Source organism: Rhinoraja longicauda, chromosome 2, assembly GCF_053455715.1.
Source record: "Rhinoraja longicauda isolate Sanriku21f chromosome 2, sRhiLon1.1, whole genome shotgun sequence".
Lineage (NCBI taxonomy): Eukaryota > Metazoa > Chordata > Chondrichthyes > Rajiformes > Arhynchobatidae > Rhinoraja > Rhinoraja longicauda.
Window position 1 is genome coordinate 89788622 of NC_135954.1, and position 17341 is coordinate 89805962.

At 40.8% G+C, this 17341-nt stretch overlaps 1 protein-coding gene across 2 annotated transcripts in view; it reads left to right on the forward strand.

The window, feature by feature from the left end:
- The first annotated feature begins 7599 nt into the window (after nucleotides 1-7599).
- Nucleotides 7600-17341, forward strand: part of LOC144606855 (uncharacterized) — a 52991-nt gene continuing 43249 nt past the window's right edge. The window contains exons 1-3 of one of the 2 annotated variants that reach the window (XM_078423290.1): nucleotides 7600-7959; nucleotides 8268-9731; nucleotides 11328-11396. In XM_078423290.1, the coding sequence (XP_078279416.1) occupies nucleotides 8283-9731; nucleotides 11328-11396 (1518 nt within the window). In that variant the 5' untranslated portion in view covers nucleotides 7600-7959; nucleotides 8268-8282. The remainder of the gene's footprint in view (nucleotides 7960-8267; nucleotides 9732-11327; nucleotides 11397-17341) is intronic. The other variant, XM_078423280.1, reaches the window with a different exon arrangement.

The window sequence follows — 17341 nt, forward strand, 5'->3', positions numbered from 1 at the left end:
CTGGCAGAACCTCCAAATTATGGGAATTTAGAAAAATTGATATCGATGCATGAACATTATTTATTTTAAGACCTTGGGTGAAGTTCATCACAACTTGTCAGCTCATAATTTGCTCAGTAATACCATGGAATGCTATTTTACAGAGTTCATCCTTCCAATTCCTGGTTTGCAATCACTTCTAGGATGTTACCTGTATTCTCATAGTGAAGTCTGATGTAAAATGTCTGCTTTCATTTGTCATCTTCTTTTTCATTAATTCCCCAGACTCTCTATCATTGGGACTAACACTCTCTTTGTTAACTCCACGCTTTAAAAAAATACATATACAAACCTTTTATCTGGAACTAATTTTTTTTAAGTGATCTCTTGTGTAATATTCTGTCTTAGGCCACCTGCATAATCAAGGACCAGTCACTCCCTCTTCTCCCCTCAGGCAAGAGGTGCAGAAGTGGGGAAAACCACCCCCTCTCCAGGTACTTTACCCTGCAACCGCATGAGGTGTAACACCTGTCCCTCCATCTCCTCCCTCGACTCCATCCAGGAACCCCGACAGTCCTTTCAGATGAGGCAGAGGTTCACCTGTCCCGCTGAGTTACTCCAGCATTTTGTGTCTATTTTGAGAAAATGCATATCTCCAGATTCAGGGACAGTTACTTATCAGCTGCAACTGAATCATCCTATCAACAACTAAACAGCACAAAAAGTAAGGAAATTTGTGTTTGGTAGATTATTTCTTTGTTGTAACAATGCTTCTTGGCAATAAATCTTATACCGTTGGAAAGCCTGTTTATTTCCCTTTTAAATGGTGCCACATTTGTAAGGAACATGCATTTGTGGGATGAGCAGCAGAGCTGAGTATATGGGTTGCGCCCATGAAAAATTTGCCAAATCTCTGCCAATGCCAAACAGCTTATTCTGCCATTGACTCTTGTTCGGTGTTGTTTGGTGGATTGGATGATTGAAGTCTGAAGAAACAAGACATATTGGCAATTTAACAATTTATTCATTTAATAAACAGGAGCCACAGTAGCGTGTGGAAGAACCATACACAGCCATAACAGCCTGGCACCTCCTCCTCATGCTGGTCACCAGCCTGGTCACACACTGTTGTGGGATGGCATCCCATTCTTGTCAGCACCTGGGGGTACCAGAAGCTCAAAACAAGAGTCAATAGCAACAGCAGAATAAGCTGTTTGGCATTGGCAGAGAAGATTTGGCAAATTTTTCATGGGTGCAACCCATATACTCAGCTCTGCTGCTCATCCCACAAATGCATGTTCCTTACAAATGTGGCACCATTTAAAAGGGAAATAAACAGGCTTTCCAACGGTATAAGATTTATTGCCAAGAAGCATTGTTACAACAAAGAAATAATCTACCAAACACAAATTTCCTTACTTTTTGTGCTATGTTTAGAAAGTGGTCCTAAGTTACTATCTAGCTCCTTGGAGACCCTCAGACTATCTTTAATCAGACTTTAATCAGATCTACAAATTGAGAGGGAGAAGGGAAAATCGGAAGTGTCAGTATTACAATATAGCAAAGGGGATTACAGAGGCATGAGGCAGGAGCTAGCCAGAATTGACTGGAAGGAGGTCCTAGCAGGGAAGACAGTGGAACAGCAATGGCAGGTATTCCTGGGAATAATGCAGAAGTTGCAGGATCAATTTATCCCCGAGAGGAGGAAAGATTCCAAGGGGAGTAAGAGGCTGACAAGGGAAGTCAAGGACAGCATAAAAATAAAAAGTACAACAAAGCAAAGAAGAGTGGGAAGCCAGAGGATTGGGACTCTTAAAGAGCAACAGAAGATGACTAAGAAGGCAATACGGGGAGAAAAGATGAGGTACGAGGGTAAACTAGCCAATAATATAAAGGAGGATAGTAAAAGCTTTTTTAGGTATGTAAAGATGAAAAAAATAGTCAAGGCAAATGTGGGTCCCTTGAAGACAGAAGCGGGGGAATTTATTATGGGGAACAAGGAAATGGCAGACGAGTAGAACCGGTACTTTGGATCTGTCTTCACTAAGGAAGATACAAGCAATCTCCCAGATGTTCTAGTGGCCAGAGATCCTAGGGTGACGAAGGAACTGAAGGAAATCCACATTAGGCAGGAAATGGTGTTGGGTAGACTGATGGGACTGAAGGCTGATAAATCCCCAGGGCTTGATGGTCTGCATCCCAGAGTACTTAAGGAGGTGGCGCTGGAAATTGTGAACGTATTGGTGATCATTTTCCAATGTTCTATAGATTCAGGATCAGTTCCTGTGGATTGGTGGGGTAGCTAATGTTGTCCCACTTTTTAAGAAAGGAGGGAGAGAGAAAACGGGAAATTATAGACCAGTTAGTCTGACATCAGTGGTGGGGGAGATGCTGGAGTCAATTATAAAAGACGAAATTGCAGAGCATTTGGATAGTAGTAACAGGATCGTTCCGAGTCAGCATGGATTTATGATGGGGAAATCATGCTTGACTAATCTTCTGGAATTCTTTGAGGATGTAACTAGGAAAATTGACAGGGGAGAGCCGGTGGATGTGGTGTACCTTGACTTTCGGAAAGCCTTTGACAAGGTTCCACATAGGAGATTAGTGGGCAATATTAGAGCACATGGTATTGGAGGTAGGGTACGGACATGGATAGAAAATTGGTTGACAGACAGAAAGGAAAGAGTGGGGATAAATGGGTCCCTTTCAGAATGGCAGGCAGTAACTAGTGGGGTACCGCAAGGCTCGGTGCTGGGACCGCAGCTATTTACAATATACATTAATGACTTGGATGAAGGGATTAAAATTACCATTAGCAAATTTGCAGATGATACAAAGCTGGGTGGTAGTGTGAACTGTGAGGAAGATGCTATGAGGTTGAGGGTGATTTGGACAGGTTGTGTGAGTGGGCGGATGCATGGCAGATGCAGTTTAATGTGGATAAGTGTGAGGTTATCCACTTTGGTGGTAAGAATAGGAAGGCAGAGTATTATCTGAATGGTGTCAAGTTAGGAACGGGACGTACAACGAGATCTGGGTGTCCTAGTGCATCAGTCACTGAAAGGAAGCATGCAGGTACAGCAGGCAGTGAAGAAAGCCAATGGAATGTTGGCCTTCATAACAAGAGGAGTTGAGTATAGGAGCAAAGAGGTCCTTCTGCAGTTGAACAGGGCCCTAGTGAGACCGCACCTGGAGTACTGTGTGCAGTTTTGGTCTCCAAATTTGAGGAAGGATATTCTTGCTATTGAGGGCGTGCAGCGTAGGTTTACTAGGTTAATTCCCAGAATGGCGGGACTGTCATATGTTGAAAGACTGGAACGGCTAGGCTTGTATACACTGGAATTTAGAAAGATGAGAGGAGATCTTATCGAAACGTATAAGATTATTAAGGGGTTGGACACGTTCGAGGCAGGAAACATGTTCCCAATGTTGGGGGAGTCCAGAACAAGGGGCCACAGTTTAAGAATAAGTCAAGTCAATTTATTTGTATAGCACATTTAAAAACAACCCACGTTGACCAAAGTGCTGCACATCTGACCAGGAAAAAAAAGAAACATACAGTGGCAGGCAGCCAAACACAACGGCGCGGCCATCTTGAACAAAATGTTAATTCAATCAGGGGTAGGCCATTTAGAACTGAGATGAGGAAAAACTTTTTCAGTCAGAGAGTTGTGAATCTGTGGAATTCTCTGCCTCAGAAGGCAGTGGAGGCCAATTCTCTGAATGCATTAAAGAGAGAGCAAGATAGAGCTCTTAAGGATAGCAGAGTCAGGGGGTATGGGGAGAAGGCAGGAACGGGGTATTGATTGAGAATGATCAGCCATGATCACATTGAATGGTGGTGCTGGCTCGAAGGGCCGAATGGCCTCCTCCTGCACCTATTGTCTATTGACTTTACTGGAATTTATCTTGCACTAATCATTATTCCCCTTATCATGTATCTGTACACTGGATAGTTCGATTGTAATCACGTACAGTCTATCCGCTGACTGGTTAGCATGCACCAAAAACTTTTCACTGTACCTTGGTGCACGTTACAATAAACTAAACTTAACTAAACTTATTGCTGTTTTCCCTCTTCACCAAAGCCAGGTAATCACCAAAGCCTGCTGTTATTTCCCATATGTGTATAGAGTTATAAAGTGATGCAGCATAGAAACAGGTCCTTTGGCCTAATAGGCCTCTGTTGATTATCATCCACCCATTTCCACTGATTCTACATTAATTCCTTTTTATATATTCCTCCCAAATTTTCAGCAACTTCCCCCAGCTTTTGCCACTCACCAACACAATTTTCAGTGGTCAGTCATCCTACAAACCTCAGGTATTCGGATGTGGAAGCAAACTGGTGCATCCAGAGGAAACCCAGGCAGTCACAGGGACAATATGTAAGCTTTGTGTCCTAGATCAGGTTGAAAAGCAAAGATAGTCAAATACTTTTATCGAGGGTAAAGATGTCACATACAAGTTGGCATAGGTTTAAGGTGAGAGGGGGAAAGTTGAAAGGAGATGCGTGGGGCATGTGTTTTACATAGAGAGCAGTGGGTGCCTGGATGGCACTGCCAGGAGAGTCAGAGCAGGTGGGCACCAAGTGTCACTACCTGTTGAGGTTCTACATTTTCCTGGTGTTGCGAAGGATGGGCCTCGCACAGATGACGCACAACGTATCAGTTAGCTGGACATTGCTGCACTATCTGTCCTTCGTGGAAAGGTTCTTGCAGACCAACACCTTTGACTACGTTCATCAAGCACGGAACATCCTCCAGGCATTGTGAGAAAACGGGATCCTGTGGCTTGGTTCCCTGAGCAGACTGCTCAGCTTGTCTGGCAAAATGTTTCATCGCTAGAATTCACTAACAAGCACCAAGACCTCATTTGGCTGGCGATGAGGGGGCCCCTCCAAGTCAGATCCTTCCTGCACCTACGGAATCTTACTACCAGTGCATGCTGCCCTTGTTATGGAGAGGAGACAGTTGCTCACCTTTTTCACAGTGGATTTGCGAATAGAATCTGGAGAATAATGCAAGTGTCCTTGTCACGGTTTATCCCAAACAGCTTCGTAACAGAGTAGACTGATTTATGGACTGTTCCCAGGGACACATTCGGAGACGGACATCAAGTGCTGCTGGAAGATTATCAACTCAGTGAAAGATGCTCTTTGGTCTGCACAAAACTTGTTGATCTCCCAGCAGAGCGAGATGTCTCAGGGAATCTCGCCTACAGGTTCATTCCAAACTGCAGGTTCATGATTGGCCTGGTCATTCTCGTCTCCAGGTCCTCACCCCCCCTCCACTCCCCCTTCAGTCTGAAGAAGGGACCAGACCCGAAACGTCACCCATCCTTTTTCTCCAGATTTGATGCCTAACCAACTGAGTTACTCCACCACTTTGCTCTATCTTTGGTATAAACAGCATCTGCAGTTCTTTGTTTTTCTATATATCTTGGGTAATTTTGTATTAACTCCGAAGGTGCAGGAATGATCTGCAAAGCAAAGGATTTCACTGTGACTTGTCACATGATAATAAAGTATCTATCTAAATAATTATTCTCAAAGAAATTAGAACCCCCAAATAACTAAAACAAAATTACAGGATTTTAAAAAATCATCCCTTTACTGTACATACTCCACCTTATGGCAGCAAACAGTTCTCACTTCTGTTGGCTGGCATGAAATACTTTTGTCAGAAATAGACACAATGTTGGAGTAACTCAGGACAGGCAGCACCTTTGGAGAAAAGGAATAGGTGACGTTTCAGGTCGAGACCCTTCTTCAGACTGAGAGTCAGGGCAGTGGGAATTTAGAGATGTGGAAGGGTAAGGTGTGAGAACGACAGATCACAGCAAACAGATCGAGGAAATGTCGAATGTTGGCAGGGGGATCACAACCAAGCACGCAATCAGTAACATTAATCAGGACCATGGAACTAGGAGGAGGAAGGATGGAGAGATGGAAATGCCAGATAGGGTTATTTGAAGTTAGAGAAATCTATATTCATACCAGTTGGGGTGTAAGCTGCTCAAATGAAATACGAGGTGCTGTTCCTCCAATTTGCCGTTGGCCTCATTCTGACAGTGGAGGACAGTAGACAATAGGTGCAGGAGTAGTCAAGTCAAGTCAATTTTATTTGTATAGCACATTTAAAAACAACCCACGTTGACCAAAGTGCTGTACATCTGATTAGGTACTAAGGAAAAAAAAAGAAACATACAGTAGCACGCAAACAGTTCACAGCGCCTCCTCAATGAGCCTCAAACGCTAGGGAGTAGAAATAGGTTTTGAGCCTGGACTTAAAGGAGTCGATGGAGGGGGCAGTTCTGATGGGGAGAGGGATGCTGTTCCACAGTCTAGGAGCTGCAACCGCAAAAGCGCGGTCACCCCTGAGCTTAAGCCTAGACCGCGGGATAGTGAGTAGCCCCAAGTCGGCCGACTTGAGGGACCTGGAGTTAGAGAGGGGGGTTAGAAGATTTTTGATGCAGGGGGGGGAATGTCCATTTATGGCTTTATACGTGAATAGGAGGAGCTTGAAGTTGATTCTGTACCGTACAGGGAGCCAGTGAAGAGAGGCCAGAATCGGGGTGATGTGGTCCCTTTTACGGGTACCCGTCAGGAGTCTCGCTGCGGCGTTTTGGACCAGTTGCAGGCGGGACAGGGAAGATTGGCTGATCCCAGTGTATAGGGAGTTGCAGTAGTCTAGGCGGGAGGAAATGAAAGCGTGAATGATTTTTTCTGTGTCGTCGAATTGGAGGAAAGGTTTGATTTTAGCTATGGTTCGAAGTTGAAAGAAGCTGGCTTTTACCACAGCGTTGACTTGCTTATCAAATTTTAATGCAGAGTCAAATATCATGCCGAGGTTTTTGACATGCGGTTTGACTAGGCAGGATAGACTTCCAAGACTGCCTGTTATCGATTTGATGGAGTCGGGGGGGGGGGGGGGGGCGAATAGGATGACCTCAGACTTGCTCTCATTTAATTGGAGGAAGTTCTGTGCCATCCAACATTTTATGTCCTCAAGGCAGTGTAAGAGGCTGTTTAAATTTGACTGGTTGTTGGGTTTCAGGGGGAGGTAAAGCTGAGTGTCATCGGCATAGCAGTGGAAAGAAATGCCGTGCCTTTGAATGATTTGGCCAAGGGGGAGCATGTATAGAGAGAAGAGAATGGGGCCTAGGATGGAGCCTTGTGGAACTCCGCAGGAGAGGCTAGCTGGAGCAGAGGAATAACTGCCTATGTTGATGGCGAAACTCCTATCTTTGAGGTACGAAGCGAACCAGCTCAGGGCAGTGCCATCAATGCCAACCGCGTACCGGAGACGGTCAATAAGGATGGTGTGGTCCACTGTATCGAACGCTGCGCTGAGGTCGAGAAGGAGCAGGATTGCACAGTCGCCGGTGTCGATGGCGAGAAGCAGGTCGTTGTGTAGGCCCATTCGAGCCAGCACCGCCATTCAATGTGATCATGGCTGATCAAGGAGGCCCAGGACAGAAAGGCTTTTATCATCAGTTGCCTTTTTGTGTCTGCCTGTGGTTTAAATCAGCGCCTGCAGTTCTTCCCTCCGCCGAGAGGCTTTTGTCGGCATCACTGAGGAGGAAGTGACGGTCGGGGGGAGAGGAGGGGAGCGGAAGAGGCTTCGTGATTCCCCGGAGTGACGGTTGGGGGATTTGTCGGCTTGTTCTTGGTCGCTCCTGGTGTTGGTCGGTCTTGGTCTTGGCCTTGGCCTTGGTCTTGGCGGCGGCGGGTCGGTGATCGCGGGATTATTCCTCACCGGCGGCGAGAGCGAGGAAGCGTTACGCAGCCTGGCTTTTTTGCGTTAAGTCTGAAGAAGGGTCTCGGCCCGATACGTCGCCGCCCATTCCCTCTCTTCAGGAAGGGATGCTGCCTGTCCCGTTGAGTTACTCCAGCATTTTGTGTCTCTCTTCGGTTTAAACCAGTACACACTTTGCGTTACCGTGTGGCGGAGATCGAAGGGGTGAAAAAGGCAGGTACTGCACTGCTGGATCCCGGATCCTTGCCTTGCTGCGCACTGTTGGCCGACCACATTAAACCGCCCATCCTTTCCCCCCTGGGTCTTGCGTGACCCCGATCCGACCTCCCTGCAATTTAAATCACACCAAGAAATTATAAAGAAAAGCCGCTACGAAGGCGACCTTCTCCACACCCACAACATAAACAATGACCCGCTTGTATTTTTTTCTCCAGAGTTAATGCTTTGGAATAGTCGTATCAGAATTTGACTGAGTTGTACTTTAAACGTCCCCATTTAAAAAAATCCTTTTAATTTATGTTATAGGTTTACCATTGAAACATGAGTGATGCCGATGAAATTGTCCATGCACTCAAAGAAGGAGACGCATTTAAGAATGATGCAAGTGAAGAGCCAACTAATGATAATGAAAAAGAGATTACAAATAAAGATTCACCTGACCCGCAACATCAAGATTATAGTGAACGTTTTGAGAACCTTGAAAGCCAAGTCCAAACTCAGTTCCTGAATGGGCAAAATGAAGTAAAGGCTATTTCGGGTCATCACCAAGCTCAAGCTAGTGGTAATGGACAACAGGAGAGTGAGCGTAACATAGATAAAGCCCAAACTGAAGCTAACAATGCAACAAGTGATCAAGCTATGGACCAGGTGCATATTGAGGATGATACTAGTGTGGAAGACACAGTTGGGAATAATGTGGATGAAATCCAACCTCAAAATAATAATGGTGAAAGCGATATGGCTAAGAGTGAGATTGTGCAAATCCAATTTCAAGCTTCTGATGATGGACAAGGTGAAGCTCGGAGTGAGGCAAACCATATTCAAGAACAAATAAACAGAGATGTACGAGATGAAGTTCTAAGTATACCAGGTGATGTTCAAGGTCGATCCACCTGTTGTGAACATACCAAAGCTCTGAGTGAATCAAGTCAAGTTGTGGATCAACCTACTTTTGGCCAAAAAGATGAAACTCTGAATGAGTTGAGCCAAGCTGAATATCAGGTTGCCGGTTGTGGACAAGATAAAGCTTACAGTGATTTGGAGCAAGTTGAAAATGAACTTACCAATACAAAAAATAAAGATCTGTGCGATTTGGATAAAGTTGAAAATCATTCCACCAATGGACAAGATGAAGCTCAGAGTGAGAAAAAACAAGAGCAGGATCAGGCTGATAAGGTGGGACAAGGTGAGGTTCAGTGTGAATCAGGCCAAGGTCAAATTTATAATGATGAAAAAGATGACACTAACAGTGGCACAAGCCAAGATCAACCTGTGACCCATGATATTAAAAAAGTTAAAGCTAAAGGTGCCGTGTGTGAAATGGAATCACAGCCGACGATTGGAAGAGCCGGTCTGCTTGCAGGAACAAAATCCCCAACTTCTACAGAAAAAAAGAGAAAATTTACAATCAAAAGAGGTTCCGGCACATTAACTAAAGCACGAGCAATAAATACTCCAGGCCAAGCTAAGGCTGAGAATGCACCCTCCAAAACCAAATTCCAAACTAAAAGTATTGCAAATGTAAAGTTAAATGCTCCAGTGGCAGCAAAAGTTAAATCTGAGCCAGTTGGGGATAAAAAATGTTTGAGTGCTGAAACGATAAACAGTATAAATAACTCTCAAAACACTGCAGCTGCGAAAACAAGTGTGAGGGATAAAGATCAATTCCCAGCAAACAGAGATGTGTCTACTGTGAGCATTGGGCCTCCTGCAAGTGATAGGACTCGGGCTACTAAAGAGGGTAAATCGGTGATGATGTTTTGGTGTGATGTAAGTAGTATATCTCTTGATAAAAGATTACACATATTTTCTGCATTGTTTTGATCTGCTACATTTTGTATTGCAATATTTTAGGGTTACATCAGGCTTGTTCATCAATTGAAATGAACAGTACAGTTATTGTGAATTATTTCAGTTTCTAAATATGTTCATCTAGGTGTATGTTCTGTGTAATATTGAAGTGATTGCAGTATCCTTCCAACATTGTAATAGCCTGTGTTCAGATTAACTTGGTAATATTATGATATATGATAATAATATTGGGACTAATTCCCACTGTATTTTTAATTGTCTTTCCCTTAACAACCAAACTCCTAGATTAAGATACCTCAATCTCTTTGGGTGTAGACATGCATGCATAGTCAAATAAAGCAAAGGAAAATAAAGTAAATGATTAACAGAGAGAACTGAACAAAGACTTTAAAGTGTTCAGAACATGTTGGGGTGAAATGAAGAAAAAATGGAAAGTTGGGATTTTAGCTAAAACCAAGAAAAATCCAAGATGTTTTGTAAATAAGTGACAGGAAAGAAGATTATAAAGGGAAAAAAAAGAAACCAAAATGATAATCCGGGAGTGCAGGTGTAAAACATGGATATGATTCCAAAGAGTGCTTATTTTTGTCCCAGTACAGTGGGTATTGTAGACAATAACATTAAGGAGGAAGAGCGTGAAACATTGATTGTTAATATGTTAAACATTGTAAATATTAGGAGTCTAGCATCTTCAAAAATAGATAAATCGTTGGGATAAAATGTATCACATTCTCTCAAAAGAAGCCAAGGAAGAAATTGTAAAGGCTCTGAGCAGAACACACCACTGGCTGGGAGAGAGTTAGGAGCCCTGTTTACAGAGGTTTCTTGGGAAATTTGTTTTGCAGCCTAAGAAACAATAACCAATCTAGATGCAATTAGGATGGTTACTTTGCTTTTAAACCCTTCATAAACATGAGGTCCAGCAAATCTTTGATATCAGTGTCAATACTTGCATGAAGACTTATCAAGATTGTTAACTCATGTTGGATTTAAGTGTAGTAACAAGGAACTGCAGATACTGGTTTACAAAAGAAAACACAGAGTGCTGGAGTAGCATGTCAGACAGCATCTCAGGAGAACATGGATGGGTTTTAAATGTATTTGTTCATTCCATAGGCAGTTATACCCCAGCTTACCAAGGCCTGAGCTCTACAATTCTTTTCTAAATCTCTTCTCTTGCCCACTTTGTTTTTTAACCAATTAAAATACTCTATAAAAATCAATATCTTTACTATCTCTAATATGTGGTTAATATAAAATGTTGTTTGATGATGGTCCCATAAAGTCCCTTTGATGTTTTGTTATTTTAAGATTGTTATCAAATGCAAGTTGTTTAATGCGCAGTCTATTTTTATTTAAAAGACCCCTAATATAGCAATGTCTATTATTAACTTTGCAGTAATGGATAATATTTAGTTATTTTATTCAAAAATGTGGTCAAACCCAATGCTCAAGTGTAGATGCTTTTCGTGTAATTCATTGACATTTTTCATGCTTAAATATTTTAATTTTCAATAATAATTTTGATAATTTAAAAACATATTTTAATTCTAGATTTGTAAAGTATTTTGCACCTCTGCCCTGAATCTGCAAATGCATTTCCTTGGCTTTAAACATAAAAAGGTAAGAAAAAAATCATGTGTATATTAATCATTCTTTGTGATGTGACCAGTTTACTCCTTTATTCCAGCACTGAATTCCTTCTTGGAAAAAAGAGAAATATATTAATGGTCAATGGCACTTTATTGTCATGTGTACTTAAGTATAGTGAAATTCATTTTTGCATACCATTCAGTGACAATCTTACTACACATAAGTACAATCATTGTAAGAATAAGAGTCAGTACACAATAATTGTCGTGTTTTTGGTGCCATCTTGTACCCTTCAAGTGCAAACCTTTCAAAAATATTAGAGTCTTAACTTGCCCATAATACTCATAATATTTATACATAAACAGTGGGACATTAATTATTCATATAATTACTTGGTTAATTCTTAATATTGAATTGTAAGCAGAGTGGCTGGGGTTGCAATAGATCTTAAGACCAATTGCAGTTGCTGGGATATCTGCTAACGATAAAACCTTCCATTCAGATTGGAAAATCAATCTTGGGTTGAAATCAGAAATTGATAGCAAGTGTCCTGTTTACACTTATCAGAATGCTTTCCTTCAGTTCACTATTAATTAAAATTATATTAATCTAAAGAAATCGGATAGCACTGGAATAATTTTCTCGGATAGCACTGCAACCCCAGCCATTCTGCTTACAATTCAATATTAAGAATTAACCAAGTAATTATATGAATAATTAATGTCCCACTGTTTATGTATAAATATTATGAGTATTATGGGCAAGTTAAGACTAATATTTTTGAAAGGTTTGCACTTGAAGGGTACAAGATGGCACCAAAAACACGACAATTATTGTGTGAATGGAAAGCACTTGTTCATGATTGGGTTAGCAACCAACAGAGATGACTTGTTGGAGCCATTAACATTTGGATGAACAACTCTTAATAGAGTAGCAGCACTTAAGACTCAAATATGTGCTACTGAACTGGCGGTAGGTTTTTGTCAATGAGGCACGGTTGAGGTTTCATTGTACTCAGAGTGCAAAACTAAATTGCTGCATTATATAAATCTTGAAGTTTAATATAAATCTCAGGTTTCTGCTTGGATTTTTATTGAAGTTGATCAACAGAATTCTGTATAATCTGTTTTCCTTTAACTTTTTATAATTTTCCAAGACAAACCTGTTTAGTACTACAAGTATTAAAGTTTCTGCTTTCAGATAACTAATTCATTAGAATCGTTTATTGAAGAAATCTCTGGTACAGAACTAAGTAAAATGAAAATTATTATTCATCATGCTGAATATTAAAAGTTAAGAATAAGATCACCGTGTTGTACTGGATTGTATTTGTGGATTGATTTTTGCTTCTTTTGCTCACATTAAGACTAAATGTTGGAAGCTTTGTTTTCCTGTGACATTCTTTCATGACAGTCATTGCAGTAAACTTTAGTAAATTTTATTATGGCATCGCTGTTCGTTACCTAAATGGAGCTTGCTGATAGTTAAATTTTAACCAACAATAACTTTATATTTTTTTAATGTTTGTTTAACCACTGTTGGTTATTCAAATGAAAACAACCTGTTTAAACATGATTGTGAATTTTACTAATTTACATGGAAATTTACTTTTTTTAATGATTGCAGTCCACAGTGTTACTCTTGAGAGTATGTTTCAACATTGTCACCTAATTCCCAAGTTTAAAAAGATTGCAAATCATTGCTGTTATTTTATATTTTGTAAACCTGCAATACACGTTTTTCTTGGTGCACCATTACACCTTTTGGTGCATATGAATGGCCAGGAAAAAATGGTTATACCATTGAAAGCTGGACTGGTTGCTTTGCCATCAATATCACAATCGATTTAAAGGTCTGAATGGATTGCACTATGGTTGCCAAAAAACAACGTAACCACCAAGATTTAAATACCATTTTAACAGATACTCACTCTCAGACTTCCTACACACATCAGTTTTTGCCAATCTTCTTGAATTGTCAGCAGAAGTAGGAATCCACTGAGGGAGTTATCACCCTGCTCCTTGATGTGCCTTTTAGATGGTTGATCAAGGAGTGGTGATAAAAGCATATGTGAAGATCTTCGTGGATTGACCATTGCACTTTCTATACATTATGGATCATAGGATGGAAGAAAAGAAGAGGAGCTTCTGGACTCTCTCCACGACGGCTGGATTTTCTTTGACATGCGCAACAACCAGTCTTGGAAACGATGATATATATATTTATTGACAGAAAATACTTTGCTCAGTGCTGATAGTTTTGCATCTGTTAACTACAAGAAAGTTAAAACGTTGAATGTCAATAATCTTGACAACAATGGCAGAGACTTTCCTGTGGAAAATCAAAATATGGTAGCTCACATTTATTTTTGTGGAAAATTTGTCAAACATTTTATTTTTCAATTTGTATGAAAATTCTAGTAATCCAGGTACTAATCCCATTTTTATTCTGAAACAAAAGTGAATACGGATTTGCCATTTTCACCAAAATCCTTCCGCAGATTGAAGATCTTTTTAAATTTAATTAAACTGGCCTTATTATGCAGTGTACAGAATGATTTCACACTCTTGAGAGTTAGTATTCTCAACAAAACTACTTGGCATTTTGACTTAACGAGGATGAAATCAGAATTTGTCGTCTGAAAAATGTATTTCGGAGGTACCAAAATCCTGTGCATTATCCTTCAGATGGTTTATCTTGCTAAGTCAATGATACCTTTATGGTAGGTTAGTCTATTGCATTCATTTCATGGTGAAAGTAGATGAACTTTATTTTTTGGACCTTTAAGTAAAAGTTCCTAGTGGAAATATTCACACCTTATGGCATACTAATAATATTTTTCGTTCATAAATTTTAAGCTGCAAAGTCGCACTGATGTTGGAACATACACTGATCAGCCAAAACTTTATGATCATTGACAGGTGAAGTGAATAACATTGGTTATCTTGTTACAATGGCACCTGTCAAGGGGTGGGATATATTAGGCAGCAAGTGAACAGTCAGTTCTTGAAGTTGATGTGTTGGACGCAGGAGAAATGGGCAGGAGTAAAGACCTGAGCGACTTTGACAAGGGCCAAATTGTTATGGCCAGACGACTGGGTCAGAGCATCTCTGAAACGGCAAGGCTTGTGGGGTGCTCCCTGTCAGCAGTGGTGAGTACCTACTGACAGTGGTCCGAGGAGGGACAAACCACAAACCGGCGACAGGGTGTTGGGCGCCCAAGGCTCATCGATGCGCGAGGGCAACGAAGGCTAACCCCGTCTGGTCCGAACCGACAGACGGTCTAATGTGGCACGTCACAGAAACTTTTAATGGTGGTCACGGGAGGAATGTGTCACAATACAAAGTGCATCGCATCCTGCTGCGTACGGGGCTGCACACAGAGGACCAACAGCAGATTAGGCAGGTGGTCATAATATTTTGGCTCATCAGGTCATAATGTTTTGGCTGATCGGCGTAGTTTGAAAGTTGGTCCATCTTACCTGACTCTAAATTATTTAATGCTGCATTATTATTTAAATGCAATGAAGTCATATCAGCAAAGTAAGAAAAGGTTAAATGTTAAATAAATCCACAATACTGCGTGACATTTAAGGGAGTTTTGGATAGGCACGTACATTTGCAGGAAATAGAGGGATATGGTTTCAGTGCAAGCAGATAAGAATTAGTCTTGGCATCATGTTTGGCATGGATATTGTGGCCGAAGGGCCTTTTCTTGTGCTGTAATGTTCTATGTTCTATAACCTTGATTTCTTCAGTGGAAGAAATTAATATGCATGTGTTGTATCAAATTCATTGATTGAATTAAAAGATACAGCATGGAAACAGACCCTTCGGCTCACCGACTCCAAGCCGACTATCGATCGACTATTCACATTTGTTTCTATGTTATCGCACTTTCACAGCCACTCCCTACCATACTAGTCCAATTAACCAACAAAGTTGCTTGTCTTTGAGTTTAACATTGTGTGACTCTCAGGTCAATCTTCCATTTTCAAGGGAATAAAAGCCAAATTTAGACCAACTGACTTAATGATATTGGAACCAACCATTCAAGTGAATCATTTTTACGCCTTTTCCAAAGGTGCACTCCTAAAATTGAACACATTACTCCAGGTAGAGTCTGACCATGGCTCAGGAAAATTGAAGCATTTCTTCATCATTACTGTGTAACCTCTCCTTACGAATTTTAAGAAATTAATTATATCCATAGATTTTTATACATTTATTTGGATCCAAAATGCTTTCATTTTCTCTAGTTTAATATTAATCTATATATTTTTTTGTGTACAAAAGGAAGATCACCCCTTTGCTAACATTGAATTCCATTTCTTGTAAGAGACTGCAGATTCTGGAATCTTGAGCAAAAAACAAAGTAGTGGAGAAACTCAGCAGCTCAGGCAGCATCTGTGGAGGGAAAGGAACAAATGACATTTTTGGATCGAAGAATGCCCCTGCCTCCATCCCCCCTCCTTGCTGAGATGTTATCTATCCATTTCCCATCATAGATGCTGCCTGACCCCTGGGTTTCTCCAACACTTTGCTTTTTGTTCATTTGTTATGGTAAGTCTATCAATGCTCTCTTGTGCTACTTGCTCTCCTTTCTAATTTAAGGTTTTTTCACCTTGAATATAAAATTCTGTCCCTTCATTCAAATCAATGAAGGTAGAGAGCACACCTCACGGGTGGTGAATCACACATTCTGTCAATCGATATCTATTATTTTCCTTACAGCCAATTTCTAAACCAAATTTATTTTTGATAATGATCACTTTAATGCAAACCTATCAAATTCTAATTGAAGGTCCCCTATTGAGTCTGTAGATGCTCCCATAGCTATCATATTTGTGGCTTGCTTATTCTGAAGTGATAAAGACTGTAAATAATATGATGGAAATAATCTCTGCTGTGACTTTCGATTTAAATTTTGTCTCTCAGCTGAGTGAGAGGCAAATGGGCTTTGCTAGTGAGAGAGCTATTTGTGATGGCAGTGGAGTATGTACAGGCACCTAATGTTTTATGCATGTTAATTTGTACATTTCAGAAATAAGGCGTTTGTTCCTTTAAGCTTGATTTATATGCTAGTAATTTTGGAATAATGAGCTCAAATTTATAGTGGACAGCTTAGTCGCATATATGTTTAATTTTTTATTTGCTTGCGGCTTTTCAAGCACACAACCCTCGTACAAAATGTATTACGAGAATTTTGTGGAACTTGTAATAATCAAATTTGTTGGTTCAGGATTTAATTGCGTCTGCACTGTGATGCAGCTGGTGGAGCTGCTGCCTTACAGTGACCCTGTTTAGTGCTGCCCTCTGGATTTTGCAGGTTTTTCCTATGATTAAGCAGATTTCTTCAAATATCCCAAAGACATGTAGGATAATAAATTATTGGCCACTGTAAATTATTCCAAATAGAAAGGTGAGTGGGAGAACCTGGGGGATGTTGATGGGAATGTCAATTGGTTTAAAGAAAATCCCACGGCTTTGTATACATACATTAAACATGAGGGTAAGCAAGGAGAAGGTAAGACCGCTTAAGGATAAAGGAGGGAATTTATGCTTGGTGTGAGAAGATTTACATGAGGTACTCAATGAATAATAAACATCTGTATTCATCAAGGAGAAGATGGAGAACAGTGAGATCAGTGTGGGGAATACTGAAATGCAAAGGCAGTTTGAGATCAAGAAGTTGGGGAGATTGGGGCTCGTGAAGCATTAAGGTGGACATCAACAAGGCCTAATGGGATCATTCCTTAGTTATTGAGAGGCAAGAGAGGAGATTGCATGGATCTTGACAAAGATGTTTTTTTCCTTCACTAGCCACAGGAGAGAACTGGGGAGTAGCCAAAGTTGTTCCAGAAGGAAGGTAGAGATAATCCATGAAATTATTGGCCAGTGAGCCTCACGGCAGTGGTTGGGAAGCTACTGGAGAGGATTCTTTGCGGTAGAATTTGCTCTCATTTGGAAGAAAA